We start from the raw sequence: 16,427 nt of genomic DNA, 5'->3' as shown, positions 1-16,427 counted from the left end.
TTGTTTTAGAATGAAAATACATGCTCCTAAATAATTAGCTATAAGTAGACGGCATCATTTCATCTACATGATTCACGTTCTTCGCGTGTTATCTCAAATACACATGATTTAGCCAAAAATGGACAAAATTCAGCTCGCAGTGCTATGTTAGACGGGCTCGTTACGCGTTGCCACATTCACGCACGCAATCTTTAATGGACATTCCTGTGAAAGATTTCAACGAATGAACCTGTGGCAGTTACTTTCCTGGTTATATTTTTTATTTTCTCCGTCCACAACTGTTTTATTCGTTTGTATGACCAACAAAGCAATTCCATTTCATTTTGGCAACTTGATCAGTTGCGTGTTTTTTTCTGTGGTAGCAACTGAAAATTTGTTTTTGACATCCTTTCTGTGATGACAGCACTACTCTCGGCAATTACAACCATTGACAACTTTGTCTACATGGGGTACGATGGCGACCGTCAATACAGGCGACTATTCTTGTGTAGATTAGAAAACACACTCCAAAAAACATCATTTCGTAAACTAAAGATTCGACTTTAATAGCAAGAAACAAGATTTAAAGCAATATTTCGACTCTATTTCACGAGTCATTATCAAGCTAAGCATTGTTCAGCATTCATCTGTTTTCCTTTCAGTTTGAGCTAAAATGAAGTTGACGACCAGATGAGCCTGTACGGGCAAAAAATTGTAATTCTTATTTGAAGCTGTAACATTTCAACTACCACGTTTGGTTAGCAACGTCCTAGTTACAAGATGAATAACTGAGTCATAACAGTTGCCATATGGAAGAGCGTCGCATTTAAGTTTAAAGGTCGATGACAAAAGCATAACAATAGCTCACACAAATAGATGGACGACCTCCTTGTGTGTTGAGTTGTGTCTTCCCGTTTATTTGCTTCTATTTTCTTGCGTTTCCAAGATCAATCGGACATCTCTTGGAAACAGCAAAATATGTGTACGCGCTAAGGAAATTTTTTTGGCAATTGATAACCGGATTAGAGGAGATTATGATTGTATGAAACTGGATCGTGTGGAACTTGCAGTTTCGATCTGTGTACTTTATCGTTGATTGACAACAGCAGCGCGTATACAATAGAAAGTGTAAGAAACTTATTTACGTAATGGTATTCTAGGTATTCCAAAAATGCAATGCGATTCGGAGCTCTGACATCTAATGCGACTCAAAGCTGAAATCAAAGAGGCTATTACCGAGCCATAGCCTAGATTAATTGAATTATTATGCCTCCCTTGAAGCCGGTTGCTGACGTCCAAAATTGTTATTAAACATGCGAACTTTGTTTTTTATTTCGAGTACGTTTGCTCCAAGAGCAGTCCATTTGACAACGAAAACTTCCTTTTTCAATCTTCATGTACTTGATTGATGTTTGTGTATCGATCATATGTCAAAACTGTCAGCAATAAAACCAGAGCTAAATTAATGCATTAATGTCATGCAAAAATGCGTTAACAACATACAGGATTAAAACTTAATTGATGTCAAGTTCTGATTCTCTGATGATTCGAAAATACAGGATTTGGTGTGCAACTGTTAAAAAGAATTATGTTTGATTTGATTTGTTCTTACACTTTTTTTTTGGTCAAAACATTTATGACTATGTAATCAGTTTATGTTAAGTTGATCATAGCTATTTTGTTATGCAGTACATTATACATGCATTTATGTATTTCAGAATTTTACCATCAATAAGCACATACGAAGAGGTTTATTGCCTGCACAATTGCTGTATGCATAAAACTTCAAACAGACACATAAATAATCTCACAAAGAAAGCGCAAAAACTTGAAAGAGATTTATGAACTGTAACGATGAAATAAGATGCGAGAAACAAATTATATGAAAAATTCTCATCCCAAGTTGCGCTTCCACTATTGTGTTATGTTTGTGGACCCATCAATTGCCATGGCGTCTTAGCTTACAATGAGTAAAGCAGATTATCTTGATTAGCAGATCATCGCCCTCTCGAAACGCTGGCAAAAAATGATAAAGTCGCGGGCACACGCACTGCTATAAATTGCGAAAGAAGCGCGTAACAGCCAGTATGGAGTTTGCGCTGCAACAGTTGAACAATGAAGATTGCGCTACCGAGAATGGACTCTTTAGTTCATAATACAATATTCAATTCGATCGATCCACTTGAAGTGTTCTCTCAAATACCCTTTGAGTGTAACCAGAAAATTGTAAGGACACCTGGAAAAACGAACAAGAATGAAAAGCAGGAACGTTCAAAGCAAAGAGAAAAGAAAAAAAGCATGCTGAATGGTGTAAGCCGACAACGTCGGGCAGCCAATGATAGAGAGCGTCGCCGTAACGTGCGATTAAACCAGGCATTTGTAACATTAAAGAAAGCCCTGCCTTTGGCGAATATAGACATCTCAAAGATTGAGATTTTGCGCTTGGCCGTGAAATGGATTGATCATCTCACAACACTTTTAAAAGATTATGAACAACATCGTGATTTATTGACTTTGAAGCACTCGTGTTCAGGGGAATACATAACAGATTCTCAAAATGGAAAGTCGAACCATACGAGATATGATTGTCTTTATCATCAAGACCCTGATCTTAAAAACACACTTTGGGAGGATTGCATTGGTTTACCAAGTAGGTCGATCATTTCATTTATTTCATGTGCATAAATATTACTAGACGTGTTACTTCACGTTATCATACAAAAATTTCAGTATTTTTAAAGATGAAGTGACGTGTATGGTAGCCTTGCAGGTAGCTTGCCTTTTTTGATGTCATCAAAAATACTTACGATACGAAAACAAGTTTACGATGAACATATAAAGCAATGTAGCAGGATGTAAAATACTTATCACATAAAAGATCATCTAATTGGAAATTTATCGTCATCAAAGCACTTGTTGTTGAGGAAGTATTACAAGAGGAGAGTCGCCGGCCTATTTTGCCTTGTTGTTGACTCATTGTAATGTTTAAGTATAGCCATTATATTAGTGAAACATCATGTTTTTGCACAAATTTGGAATGTGGGCTCAGAGTTAGCGGTTATCAACCATTGGTAAATCATTATGGATGAATCATGGAGAAAGCTAAACTGCGTGACATGCATGATATCTATGAAGAAAACTGCTTATTTTGATCTGTTGTTTGAGGAAATTTCAAGTAATACAAATTATACACTGCAACAGTTTTGCGCAACGCTCAAAGATATAGTACAAATGTTCGGTATCGATACTGTGGAATAGAATACTTTTCTCAAACACCACACCCATACTATCGCGAAAACTGATGACAGGAAATTGTGCGGTCTTTAATGGTGCCTTGCATGTGTATAGAATTGGTTGATTGACGTCAAACTCGATGATGCTTGGCCAAAGATCAAAATATGGAGTCCCCATGCAGAGTTCATGTAACAAACAAACAATCATTTCACACGACATTCGCATTACATGTTCCAGTGGTATGAAAATGATTGATGGGGATGAAGCTCAGCGAGGTACTTGCTCCGTGGTCCTACATATGGATTTTGTCACTGAATAGGCAAACGGTTCCTGACATTTTGTTTGAAGATCCAGAAATCAAGAGGAGTTTGCTGAAAATTTCTAAAAATCGCTCGCTTCTTACGCATTTGCAAAACTATCTGCAAAATGCGCTTTTTCAAATTCGATCTGCTTTATGTATAATCAAGCCAAGGTTTGAAAAACCTTTTCGTCAAATGAAGTGCATATGTCAACAATTAACATCGTTACATAATGCGCTCTCAATTGTATACAAATATGCACAATAGTTATTTACACTATGTATATATGTATTTATAAACGGTAGTTATGACAACAGCAACATGAACTGTGTTTTTTACGTCATCAATGGATTAAATTATATTTTTCTTACTTATAGAACGATCTTGTGATGACAACGACGGCTGCATACATATACGAAGCAGTTCCCGTTTCCATGAGCTGTTCTCATGACAACCGCCGTCGGTGAAAATAACTACATGTATACACACATACTGTCGTCATGACAACATAAAAATTGTTTATTTGAGACGTTAATTTGAACAAAGATCAAGTGTGTAGTAGTGAGATATATTACGGTGCAGTTTAGTATATATGTCAGTACATATAAAAATATGATTATATAGCTGTATTTATAGCAGTGTATAGTAATATATATATTATATAACATGACTCGCGATGGTATTTCGTGGAATTACCCTCGCTCTGTTCCGTTTGTGTGTATAAATGATAAGTATGTTTAGTAGTATATATCATGACATACGACTATACACTACCATACGCTACATAAAATACCACAGTTAATAGTAGTATCTGTGGTAGATATAGGTTATGGTAATATACAATGGTAGCTATAAAGTGGTTTCATAGTAGTATATACCACGATATACGACTTAAAACTACCATATGATACATAAAATACCATAGTGAATAGTAGTATGTGTGGTATATATAAGATATGGTAGTATACAATGGTATAAAGTGGTTTCATAGTAGTGTATACCACGATATACGACTAAAAACTACCATATGCTACATAAAATGCCGTAGTGAATAGTAGTATGAGTGGTATATATAAGATACGGTAGTATACAATGGTATAAAGTGGTTTCATAGTAGTGTATACCGCTATATACGACTGAAAACTACCATATGCTACTAAAATACCATAGTTAATAGTAGTATGAGTGGTATATATAAGATACGGTGATATACAATGGTATAAAGTGGTTTCATATTAGTATATATAAAGCAGCGTGTAAAATAACATGAATTTTAGTAGGAGTGTCTATTGATCCTTTTTAGGTGAGACAATACAGTGTATTTGACGAATGTATTTGGGTAGCAAAAAGTACTCTGCTAATTGCTTTTTTATGCAACGCCGACTTTTGAATAAAACAAAAGAAAGGAATTTTACAGAAGTTCATCATTCGTTATGCGCATCATTTTTTTTCTACATTTAGAGCTTTCCTATCCCTTCTTCTCCAGCTTCAAACCATTGCATTCAGTAATTTCAAGCAAGAGTATTCTCATAGTTTTTCATATGACAACAACAATACAAGTATTAGCCTCAGGGATCGATTCAGAGAGGGGGAGCACCCCTCCCTGAGCTCGGATATTTTTAACAAAAATATTGCATTACGGAACTTCCAAATGATGCACCTCTCCCTATGGCCATAGATGCAAATTTTTTACCAGGTTTGGTCCAATGAACTCGGGTTCTCCAACTGTTTTATATGGTAGCAATGATCAGAACAGGGGGGAGTGTTTTAGCTCATTCGATCAAATCTGGTAAAATTTGCTAAATAAATTGTTCCATTCCTTGTGTGTTCGTACAAGAAACGAGTATTTATATAAGTGTTAAAAGGTAGATTGAATTCGCATTTTATGAATTTGGCTATTTCTAGAGTGTTGCTCTTTTGCAAAAGTGTATAAGTAGGATAATGTCTCCACATAGGCGATAATTGGAGTAATTTTATGCATCCAAAGCAAACGATCAGTTTTCCTAAATATGGATGTGATACGACACTTTTGAGTATTCGACCATGAAAGGTTTAATTCTTTCTATTGAGATAGACATAATTGCACATTTTCAGGATTGAACTTCATTCGCCACTTATTTTGCCATAGCTCTAAAGTCTTCAGATGACTTTGGATTACATGGTAATTCGCAGTTAGATATACATTGCTCGCATACAATCGACAATGGTCAGCAAGAAAACGAGTGATACCTTGAAGATCAGAGAGCACATCATTTATATGAAAGAGGAACAACAATGCAATTTCCTGTAGGACACCAGATAATGGTTGACAATGCTCCATCACATACTATTAGTTGTTTCGCTGCGTAAGGAAAGACTCCATCCATTGATACACTTATTGTTCTCGAATGCCGTGAAATTCTATCTAATTCAGCAATCTTTAATGAGGGACTTTATCAAATGCTTTAAAAAGTCTGAAATGGATAGATACACAGATTTATTGCATTGCAGTACATATGCTATATCGTGTTGGTGGTATTTAGTTAAGTTTCAGTTGAGTGTTTGGATCTAAAACCGTCTTGGGAATCCACCAACAAATTGGGTTACTCCAATTGTTTCATAATATGGCTAAAATGTTTCAATATCTTCTATAGCTACAACACGTGTCAACTTAAGGAAATAACCCTGTGATTGCCTGGATTACGTTTTGTACCTTTGGCTTGTCTCCACTGTCTCGGTGGCGCTTTAGAACAGATGTTTGTAATATGAGTGAGTGATTGTGCTTTTTCTTTTTAGACCTCAGATGCCAGTCAATCAATTGTACTAAATCAGTACTTACAGTTGTTTTCTTCTTCGTTTGAATTCGATTTGTGAACGTAACTATTTTTTCTCGTTGTGTTCTCATAATGACGGAAATACTATTTTCAGACACCAAAAATTCATAAATCTTTGGAGCCGTTTCCCTGAAAACATGAATAACTTCCTTAACAGAATGTATCAGATTTTGAAAATTGACAGTTCTGAGTTTTCTCAGGATGACCACTGATATGAGGGACATAATGGACATCACATTGTGCATGCAGATATTATGTCGTTTTAATAGATTTTCCATGTAGTTTATACACTTCAAAATTTTGTGAAATCTTTTCAGTTACAAATTCGAAAAAATAGCATTTCAGAGACTCTGAATTTCAAAATTTTCCCGGAGAATATGCCCGTAGACACAAACGTAGACAAAACGGCTGACAACCATTTTGACGAAGACATTAACAAAGGAAGATACAAAAGTAGACAAATCGGTAGACACAAAAGTAGATAAAATGTAGAAACAAAGGTAGACATAAATGTACACAAAAAACGTGGATAAATAGGTAGAAAAAAGTAGAAACAAAGCTAGAAAAATGGTATACAAAAATGTCGACAAAGAGATCAAAGAAGAAAGACACAACGGCGGACATAAAGAAAGGCAAAATTGCTAACAAAAAGATGAAAAAAGCAAGACAGAAGGTAGAAAAAATGGTAGATAGAAAGAGAAAAAAATAAACACAAAGGCTAACACTATATTGGAAACATAAACGTAGACATGTTTTATAGTCTGTGCATGAAAATGTCTGCAAATGCATGAACTATAGTCTTTGCATAAAAAAAAACTCATGAATTACAGTCTTTGGCATGAAAATGTGTAAAAGTTCAAAAACTACATTCTTTTGCATGAGAATGTGTAAAAACTCAAAGACTACATTCTTTTGCATGAGATTAGAAAGCTCAAAGACTATAGTCTTTGGCATAAAATGTGTAAAATCCAAAGACTATTGTCTTTCGCACGAAAATGTGTGAAAATGCAAAGACTATACACTTTAGCATCATAGGGTGTGAAAATCGAAGACTATAGTCTTAGGCATGAAAATGTGTAAAAATCCAAAGACTATTGTCTTTGGCATGAAAATGTGTAAAAGTTCAAAAACTACAGTCTTTGGCATAAAAATGTGTGAAAATGCAAAGATTATAATGTTTGGCATGAAAATGTGTAAAAATTCAAAGACTACATTCTTTTGCATGAGAATGTGTAAAAGCTCAAAGACTAGTCTTTGGCATAAAAATAGGTAAAAATGCAAAACAATAGACTTTGGCATGAAAATGTGTGAAAATGCAAAGACTATAGTCTTTGGCATTAAAATGTGTTAAAATGCAAAACAATAGACCTTGGCATAAAAATGTGTTAAAATGCAATGACTGTAGACTTTTGCATCATAGGGTGTTAAATTCAAAGACTATAGTCTTTGGCGTGAAAATTTGTAAAAAGCAAAGACTATAGTCTTGGCATTAATGTGTGAAAATGCAAAGACTATAGTGTTTAGCATGAATATGTGGAAAATAAAAGACAATAGTCTTTGGCATGAAAATAAAAATCCATTGTCTTGGCATGAAAATGTGGAAATGCAAAGACTATAGACTTTTGAATCATAGGGTGTGAAAATTCGAAGACTATAGTCTTAGGCATGAAAATGTGTAAAAATCCAAAGACTATAGACTTTGGCATGAAAATGTGTAAAAATCCAAAGACTATAGTCTTTGGCATGAAAATGTGTGAAAATGCAAAGATTATAATGTTTGGCATGAAAAATGTGTAAAAATTCAAAGACTACATTCTTTTGCATGACAATTTGTAAAAGCTCAAAGACTATAGTCTTTGGCATAAAAATAGGTAAAAATGCAAAACTGTAGACTTTGGTATGAAAATGTGTGAAAATGCAAAGACTATAGACTTTAGCATCATAGGGTGTGAAAATCGAAGACCATAGTCTTAGGCATGAAAATGTGTAAAAGTTCAAAGACTACATTCTTTTGCATGAGAATGTGTAAAAGCTCAAAGACTATAGTCTTTGGCATAAAAATGTGTAAAAATGCAATGACTGTAGACTTTTGCATCATAGGGTGTTAAATTCAAAGAGTATAGTCTTTGGCGTGAAAATTTGTAAAAAGCAAAGACTATAGTCTTTGGCATTAAAATGTGTGAAAATGCAAAGACTATAGTGTTTAGCATGAATATGTGTGAAAATACAAAGACAATAGTCTTTGGCATGAAAATGTGTAAAAGTTCAAAAACTACATTCTTTTGCATGAGAATGTGTAAAAACTCAAAGACTATAGTCTTTGGCATAAAAATGTGAAAATGCAAAGATTATAGTTTGGCATGAAAATGTGTAAAAATTCAAAGACTACATTCTTTTGCATGAGAATTTGTAAAAGCTCAAAGACTATAGTCTTTGGCATAAAAATGTGTAAAAATCCAAAGACTATTGTCTTTCGCACGAAAATGTGTGAAAATGCAAAGACTATAGACTTTAGCATCATAGGGTGTGAAAATCGAAGACTATAGTCTTAGGCATGAAAATGTGTAAAAACTCAAAGACTATAGTCTTGGCATGAAAATGTGTGAAATGCAAAGATTATAATGTTTGGCATGAAAATGTGTAAAAATTCAAAGACTACATTCTTTTACATGAGAGTTTGTAAAAGCTCAAAGACTATAGTCTTTGGCACAAAACGTAAAATGTAATGACTGTAGACTTTGATCATAGGGTAAGTTAAATTCAAAGACTATAGTCTTTGGAGTGAAAATTTGTAAAAAAAACTATAGTCTTTGGCATTAAAATGTGTGAAAATGCAAAGACTATAGTGTTTAGCATGAATATGTGTGAAAATAAAAGACAATAGTCTTTGGCATGAAAATGTGTAAAAGTTCAAAAACTACATTCTTTTGCATGAGAATGTGTAAAAACTCAAAGACTATAGTCTTTGGCATAAAAATGTGAAAATGCAAAGATTGTGTTTGGCATGAAAATGTGTAAAATTCAAAGACTACATTCTTTGCATGAGAATTTAGAAAAGCTCAAAGACTATAGTCTTGGCATAAAAATGTAAAAATCCAAAGACTATTGTCTTGGCAATTAAATGTGTGAAAATGCAAAGACTATAGACTTTTAGCATCATAGGGTGTGAAAATCGAAGACTATAGTCTTAGGCATGAAAATAAAATGCAAAGACTATAGTCATGAAAATGTGTGAAAATGCAAAGATTATAATGTTTGGCATGAAAATGTAAAATTCAAAGACTACATTCTTTTGCATGAAAATTAGTAAAAGCTCAAAGACTATAGTCTTTGGCATAAAATAGGTAAAAATGCAAAACTATAGACTTTGGTATGAATGTGTGAAAATGCAAAGACTATAGACTTTAGCATCATAGGGTGTGAAAATTGAAGACCATAGTCTTAGGCATGAAAATGTGTAAAGTTCAAAGACTACATTCTTTTGCATGAGAATGTAAAAGCTCAAAGACTATAGTCTTGGCATAAAAATGTAAAATGCAATGACTGTAGACTTTGCATCATAGGGTGTTAAATCAAAGAGTATAGTCTTTATGTGAAAATTTGTTAAAGACTATAGTCTTGGCATTAAATGTGAAAATGCAAAGACTATAGTGTTTAGCATGAATATGTGTGAAATCATGAACAATAGTCTTTGGCATGAAAATGTGTGTAAAGTTCAAAACTACATTCTTTGGCATGAGAATGTGTAAAAACTCAAAGACTACATTCTTTTGCACAGAATTGTAAAGCTCAAAGACTATAGTCTTTGGCATAAAAATGTGTAAAAATCCAAAGACTATTGTCTTTCGCACGAAAATGTGTGAAAATGCAAAGACTATAGACTTTAGCATCATAGGGTGTGAAAATCGAAGACTATAGTCTTAGGCATGAAAATGTGTAAAAACTCAAAGACTATAGTCTTTGGCATGAAAATGTGTGAAAATGCAAAGATTATAATGTTTGGCATGAAAATGTGTAAAAATTCAAAGACTACATTCTTTTACATGAGAGTTTGTAAAAGCTCAAAGACTATAGTCTTGGCATGAAAATGTAAAAATGCAATGACTATAGACTGTTGCATCATAGGGTGTTAAATTCAAAGAGTATAGTCTTTATGTGAAAAATTTAAAAGAAAGACTATAGTCTTGGCATTAAAATGTGAAAATGCAAAGACTATAGTGTTTAGCATGAAAATGGAAAAATACAAAGACAATAGTCTTTGGCATGAAAATGTGAAAAGTTCAAAACTACATTCTTTTTGCATGAGAATGTAGAAACTCAAAGACTATAGTCTTTGGCATGAAAATGTGAAATGCAAAGATTGGCATGAAAATGTGTAAAAATTCAAAGACTACATTCTTTTGCATGAGAATTAGAAGCTCAAAGACTATAGTCTTTGGCATAAAAATGTGTAAAATCCAAAGACTATTGTCTTTCGCATGAAATGTGAAAATGCAAAGACTATAGTCTTTAGCATCATAGGGTGTGAAAATCGAAGACTATAGTCTTAGGGCATGAAAATGTAAAAACTCAAAGACTATAGTCTTTGGCATGAAAATGTGTGAAAATGCAAAGATTATAATGTTTGGCATGAAAATGTGTAAAATTCAAAGAACTACATTCTTTACATGAGAGTTTTAAAAGCTCAAAGACTATAGTCTTTGGCACAAAAACGTGTAAAATGTAATGACTGTAGACTTTTGCATCATAGAGTAAGTTAAATTCAAAGACTATAGTCTTTGGAGGAAATTTAGTAAAAACTATAGTCTTTGCATTAAATGTGTGAAAATGCAAAGACTATAGTGTTTAGCATGAATATGTGTGAAAATAAAAGACAATAGTCTTTGGCATGAAAATGTGTAAAATTCAAAACTACATTCTTTTGCATGAGAATGTAAAACTCAAAGACTATAGTCTTGCATAAAATGTGTGAAAATGCAAAGATTAGTGTTTTGGCATGAAAATGTGTAAAATCCAAAGACTATATCTTTTGCATGAGAATTTAAAGCTCAAAGACTATAGTCTTTGGCATAAAATGTAAAAATCCAAAGACTATTGTCTTGGCACGAATGTGTGAAATGCAAAGACTATAGACTTTAGCATCATAGGGTGTGAAAATCGAAGACTATAGTCTTTAGGCATGAAAATGTTAAAATGCAAAGACTATAGTCTTTGGCATGAAAATGTGTGAAAATGCAAAAGATTATAATGTTTGGCATGAAAATGTAAAAATTCAAAGACTACATTCTTTTGCATGACATTTGTGAAAGCTCAAAGACTATAGTCTTTGGCATAAAAATAGGTAAAATGCAAAACTGTAGACTTTGGTATGAAAAGTGTGAAAATGCAAAGACTATAGACTTTAGCATCATAGGGTGTGAAATTGAAGACCATAGTCTTAGGCATGAAAATGTGTAAAAAAACAAAGACTACATTCTTTTGCATGAGAATGTAAAAAGCTCAAAGACTATAGTCTTTGGCATGTAAAATGTGTAAAATGCAATGACTATAGTCTTTGCATCATAGGGTGTTAAATCAAAGACTATAGTCTTTGGCGTGAAAATTTGTAGCAAAGACTATAGTCTTTATGAAAATGTGTGAAAATGCAAAGACTATAGTCTTGGCATGAATATGTGTGAAAATACAAAGACTATAGTCTTTTGCATGAAAATGTGTAAAATGCAAAACTATAGTCTTTGCATGAGAATGTAAAAACTCAAAGACTATAGTCTTTGGCATAAAATGTGTAAAATGCAATGACTATAGACTTTGCATCATAGGGTGTTAAATTCAAAGACTATAGTCTTATGAAAATTTGTAAAAGCAAAGACTATAGTCTTTGGCATTAAAATGTGTGAAAATGCAAAGACTATAGTGTTTAGCATGAATATGTGTGGAAAATACAAAGACTATAGTCTTTGGCATGAAAATGTGTAAAGTTCAAAATATATTCTTTTGCATGAGAATGTGTAAAAACTCAAAGACTACATTCTTTGCATGAGAATTTAGGTGCTCTAAAAGACTATAGTCTTGGCATGAAAATGTGTAAAAATCCAAAGACTATTGTCTTTCGCACTAAAATCAGGTGAAAATGCAAAGACTATAGACTTTAGCATCATAAATGTGTGAAAATCGAAGACTATAGTCTTTGGCATGAAAATGTAACCCAAAGACTATAGTCTTTGGCATAAACAAAAATCCAAAGACTATTGTCTTTGCACGAAAATGTGGAAAATGCAGAAAGATCTATAGACTTTAGCATCATAGGTGTGAAAAATCGAAGACTATAGTCTTAGGCATGAAAATGTGTAAAATGCAAAGACTATAGTCTCTTGGCATGAAAATGTGTGAAAATGCAAAGATTATAATGTTTGGCATGAAAATGTAAAATTCAAAGACTATATTCTTTGGCATGAAAATTAAAGCTCAAAGACTATAGTCTTTGGCATAAAAATAGGTAAAATGCAAAACTATAGACTGGTATGAAATGTGTGAAAATGCAAAGACTATAGACTTTTAGCATCAAATGTGTGAAAATTGAAGACTATAGTCTTAGGCATGAAAATGTGTAAAAGTTCAAAGACTATATTCTTTTGGCATGAATGAAAGCTCAAAGACTATAGTCTTTGGCATAAAAATGTGTAAAATGCAATGACTGTAGTCTTTGCATCATAGGTGTTAAATTCAAAGACATAGTCTTGGCGTGAAAATTTGTAAAAGCAAAGATCTATGTCTCTTTGGCATTAAAATGTGTGAAAATGCAAAGACTATATGTTTACATGAAATGTGGAAAATACAAAGACTATAGTCTTTGGCATGAAATGTGTAAAGTTCAAAACTACATTCTTTGCATGAGAATGTGTAAAAACTCAAAGACTACATTCTTTTGCATGAGAATTGGGAAGCTCAAAGACTATAGTCTTTGGCATAAAATGTGTAAAAATCCAAAGACTATTGTCTTCGCATCGAAAATGTGTGAAAATGCAAAGACTATAGACTTTAGCATCATAGGTGTGGAAAATCGAAGACTTACAAAAATGTCGTCCGCAAGACTATAGTCTTTGGCATGAAATGTGTGAAAATGCAAAGATATATAATGTTTGGCATGAATGTGTGAAAATAAAGACTTACATTCTTTTATGATTTAAAAGCTCAAAGACTATAGTCTTTGGCATAAAATGTGTAAAAATGCAATGACTATAGACTGTTGCATCATAGGTGTTAAATTCAAAGAGCATAGTCTTTTTATGAAATTTGTAGCAAAGACTATAGTCTTGGCATTAAAATGTGTGAAATGCAAAGACTATAGTGTTTAGCATGAATATGTGTGAAAATACAAAGACAATAGTCTTTGGCATGAAAATGTGAAAGTTCAAACTACATTCTTTTGCATGAGAATGTAAACTCAAAGACTATAGTCTTGGCATAAAAATGTGTGAAAATGCAAAGATTTCGGTTTGGCATGAAAATGTAAAAATTCAAAGACTATATTCTTTTGCATGAGAATTGTGAAGCCTCAAAGACTATAGTCTTTGTGCATAAAATGTAAAATCCAAAGACTATTGTCTTCGGTAACGAAAATGTGAAAAATGCAAAGACTTATAGTCTTTATGATCATAGGGTGTGAAAATCGAAGACTATAGTCTTTGGCATGAAATGTAAAACTCAAAAGACTATAGTCTTGGCATGAAAATGTGTGAAAATGCAAAGATTATAATGTTTACATGAAAATGTAACTAAAGACTATATTCTTTTTACATGAGTTTAGGAAGCTCAAAGACTATAGTCTTTGGCACAAAACGTGTAAAAATGTAATGACTGCAGACTTTTGATCATAAAAAGTTAAATTCAAAGACTATAGTCTTTGGAGTGAATTTAGAAAAGCAAAACTATAGTCTCTTGGCATTGAAATGTGTGAAAATGCAAAGACTATAGTCTTTAGCATAATGAATATGTGAAAAAAATAAAAGACAATAGTCTTTGGCATGAAAATGTGTAAAAGTTCAAAACTATATTCTTTGCATGAGAATGTAAAACTCAAAGACTATAGTCTTTGGCATAAAATGTGTGAAAATGCAAAGACTATAGCTTGGCATGAAAAATGTAAAAATGCAAAGACTATATTCTTTGCATGAGAATTTAGGAAAAGCTCAAAGACTATAGTCTTTGGCATAAAATGTGGAAAATCCAAAGACTATTGTCTTGGCATGAAAATGTGTGAAAATGCAAAGACTATAGACTTTGTGCATCATAGGTTGAAAATCGAAGACTATAGTCTTAGGCATGAAAATGTGTAAAATGCAGACTATAGTCTTTGGCATGAAAATGTGTAAAAATGCAAAGATTATAATGTTTGGCATGAAATGTGTAAAACTAAAGACTACATTCTTTTGCATGACATTCTGTAAAAGCTCAAAGACTATAGTCTGGCATGAAAAAATAGGTAAAATGCAAAACTGTAGACTTTGGTATGAAAATGTAAAATGCAAAGACTATAGACTTTAGCATCATAGGGTGTGAAAATTGAAGACCATAGTCTTTAGGCATGAAAATGTGTAAAAGTTCAAAGACTACATTCTTTTGCATGAGAATGTGTAAAAGCTCAAAGACTATAGTCTTTGGCATAAAAATGTGTAAAAATGCAATGACTGTAGACTTTTGCATCATAGGGTGTTAAATTCAAAGAGTATAGTCTTTATGTGAAAATTTGTAAGTGAAGACTATAGTCTTGGCATTAAATGTGTGAAAATGCAAAGACTATAGTATAGTGTTTAGCATGAATATGGTAAAAAATACAAAGACTATAGTCTTTGGCATGAAAATGTGTAAAAGTTCAAAACTACATTCTTTTGGCATGAGAATGTAAAACTCAAAGACTATAGTCTTTGGCATAAATGTGTAAAATGCAATGACTATAGTCTTTGCATCAAAGGGTGTTAAATAAAAGAGCATAGTCTTTATGTGAAAATTTGTAAAATGCAAAGACTATAGTCTTTGGCATGAAAATGTGTAAAAATGCAAAGACTATAGTGTTTAACATGAAAATGTGTAAAAATTCAAAGACTATAGTCTTTGGCATGAAAATGTGTAAAAATTCAAAGACTAAATTCTTTGGCATGAGAATGTGTAAAAATTCAAAGACTATAGACTTTGGCATGAGACTTAGAAAGCTCAAAGACTATAGTCTTTGGCATAAAATGTGTAAAATCCAAAGACTATAGTCTTCGCATGAAAATGTGTGAAAATGAAAGACTATAGACTTTGGATGCAGTGTGAAAATCGAAGACTATAGTCTTTGGCATGAAAAATGTAAAATCTCAAAGACTATAGTCTTTGGCATGAAAATGTGTGAAATGCAAAGATTATAATGTTTGGCATGAAAATGTGAAATTCAAAGACTATAGTCTTTTTACATGAGTTTGAAAATTCAAAGACTATAGTCTTGGCACAAAATGTAAAAATGTAATGACTATAGTCTTTGTGATGAAAAGAAAAATTAAAGAACTATAGTCTTTGGAAAATTTAAAAATGAAAACTATAGTCTTGGCATTAAATGTGTGAAAATGCAAAGACTAGTAAAGTTTGGAAGGAAAATAAAAACATAAATGAAGACTTGTCGCATGAAAATGTGAAAATGCAAAGACTATAGACTTTAGCATCATAGGTGTGAAAATCGAAGACTATAGTCTTGGCATGAAAATGTAAAACCAAAGACTATAGTCTTTGGCATGAAATGTGTGAAAATGCAAAGACTATAATGTTTAGCATGAATATAGAAAATACAAAGACAATAGTCTTGGCATGAAATGTGAAAATTCAAAACTATAGTCTTTTGCATGAGAATGTGTGAAACTCAAAGACTATAGTCTTTGCATAAAATGTGTGGAAAATGCAAAGATTGCTTTGGCATGAAAATGTGTAAAAACTAAAGACTATATTCTTTTGCATGAGAATTTGTAAAGCTCAAAGACTATAGTCTTGGCATAAAATGTGTAAAAATCCAAAGACTTATTGTTCGCATAAAATGTGTGAAAATGCAAAGACTATAGTCTTTAGCATCATA

The 16,427-nt window shown here is 32.7% G+C and overlaps 1 protein-coding gene across 1 annotated transcript; it reads left to right on the top strand.

The window, feature by feature from the left end:
• Positions 1–613: 613 nt before the first annotated feature.
• On the top strand, positions 614–4,936 carry LOC124446992. The gene is made up of 2 exons (XM_046997923.1): positions 614–2,629; positions 3,890–4,936. The coding sequence occupies exons 1-2, from the start codon at positions 2,095–2,097 to the stop codon at positions 3,961–3,963; spliced, it is 609 nt and encodes a 202-aa protein (XP_046853879.1). The 5' UTR covers positions 614–2,094; the 3' UTR covers positions 3,964–4,936.
• Positions 4,937–16,427: the final 11,491 nt, after the last annotated feature.

This window comes from Xenia sp. Carnegie-2017, unplaced genomic scaffold (genome assembly GCF_021976095.1).
Source record: "Xenia sp. Carnegie-2017 unplaced genomic scaffold, XeniaSp_v1 HiC_scaffold_1, whole genome shotgun sequence".
Classification (NCBI taxonomy): domain Eukaryota; kingdom Metazoa; phylum Cnidaria; class Anthozoa; order Malacalcyonacea; family Xeniidae; genus Xenia; species Xenia sp. Carnegie-2017.
Note: the sequence above shows the minus strand (reverse complement) of the source record. Positions and strands in the feature narration are given on the sequence as shown.

Coding starts and splice junctions, on each gene's coding strand:
- LOC124446992 (XM_046997923.1), top strand. CDS start 2,095: ATGAAGATTGCGCTACCGAGAATGGACTCTTTAGTTCATAATACAATA. Junction 2,630..3,889: donor GGATTGCATTGGTTTACCAA/GTAGGTCGATCA, acceptor TCTTACTTATAG/AACGATCTTGTGATGACAAC.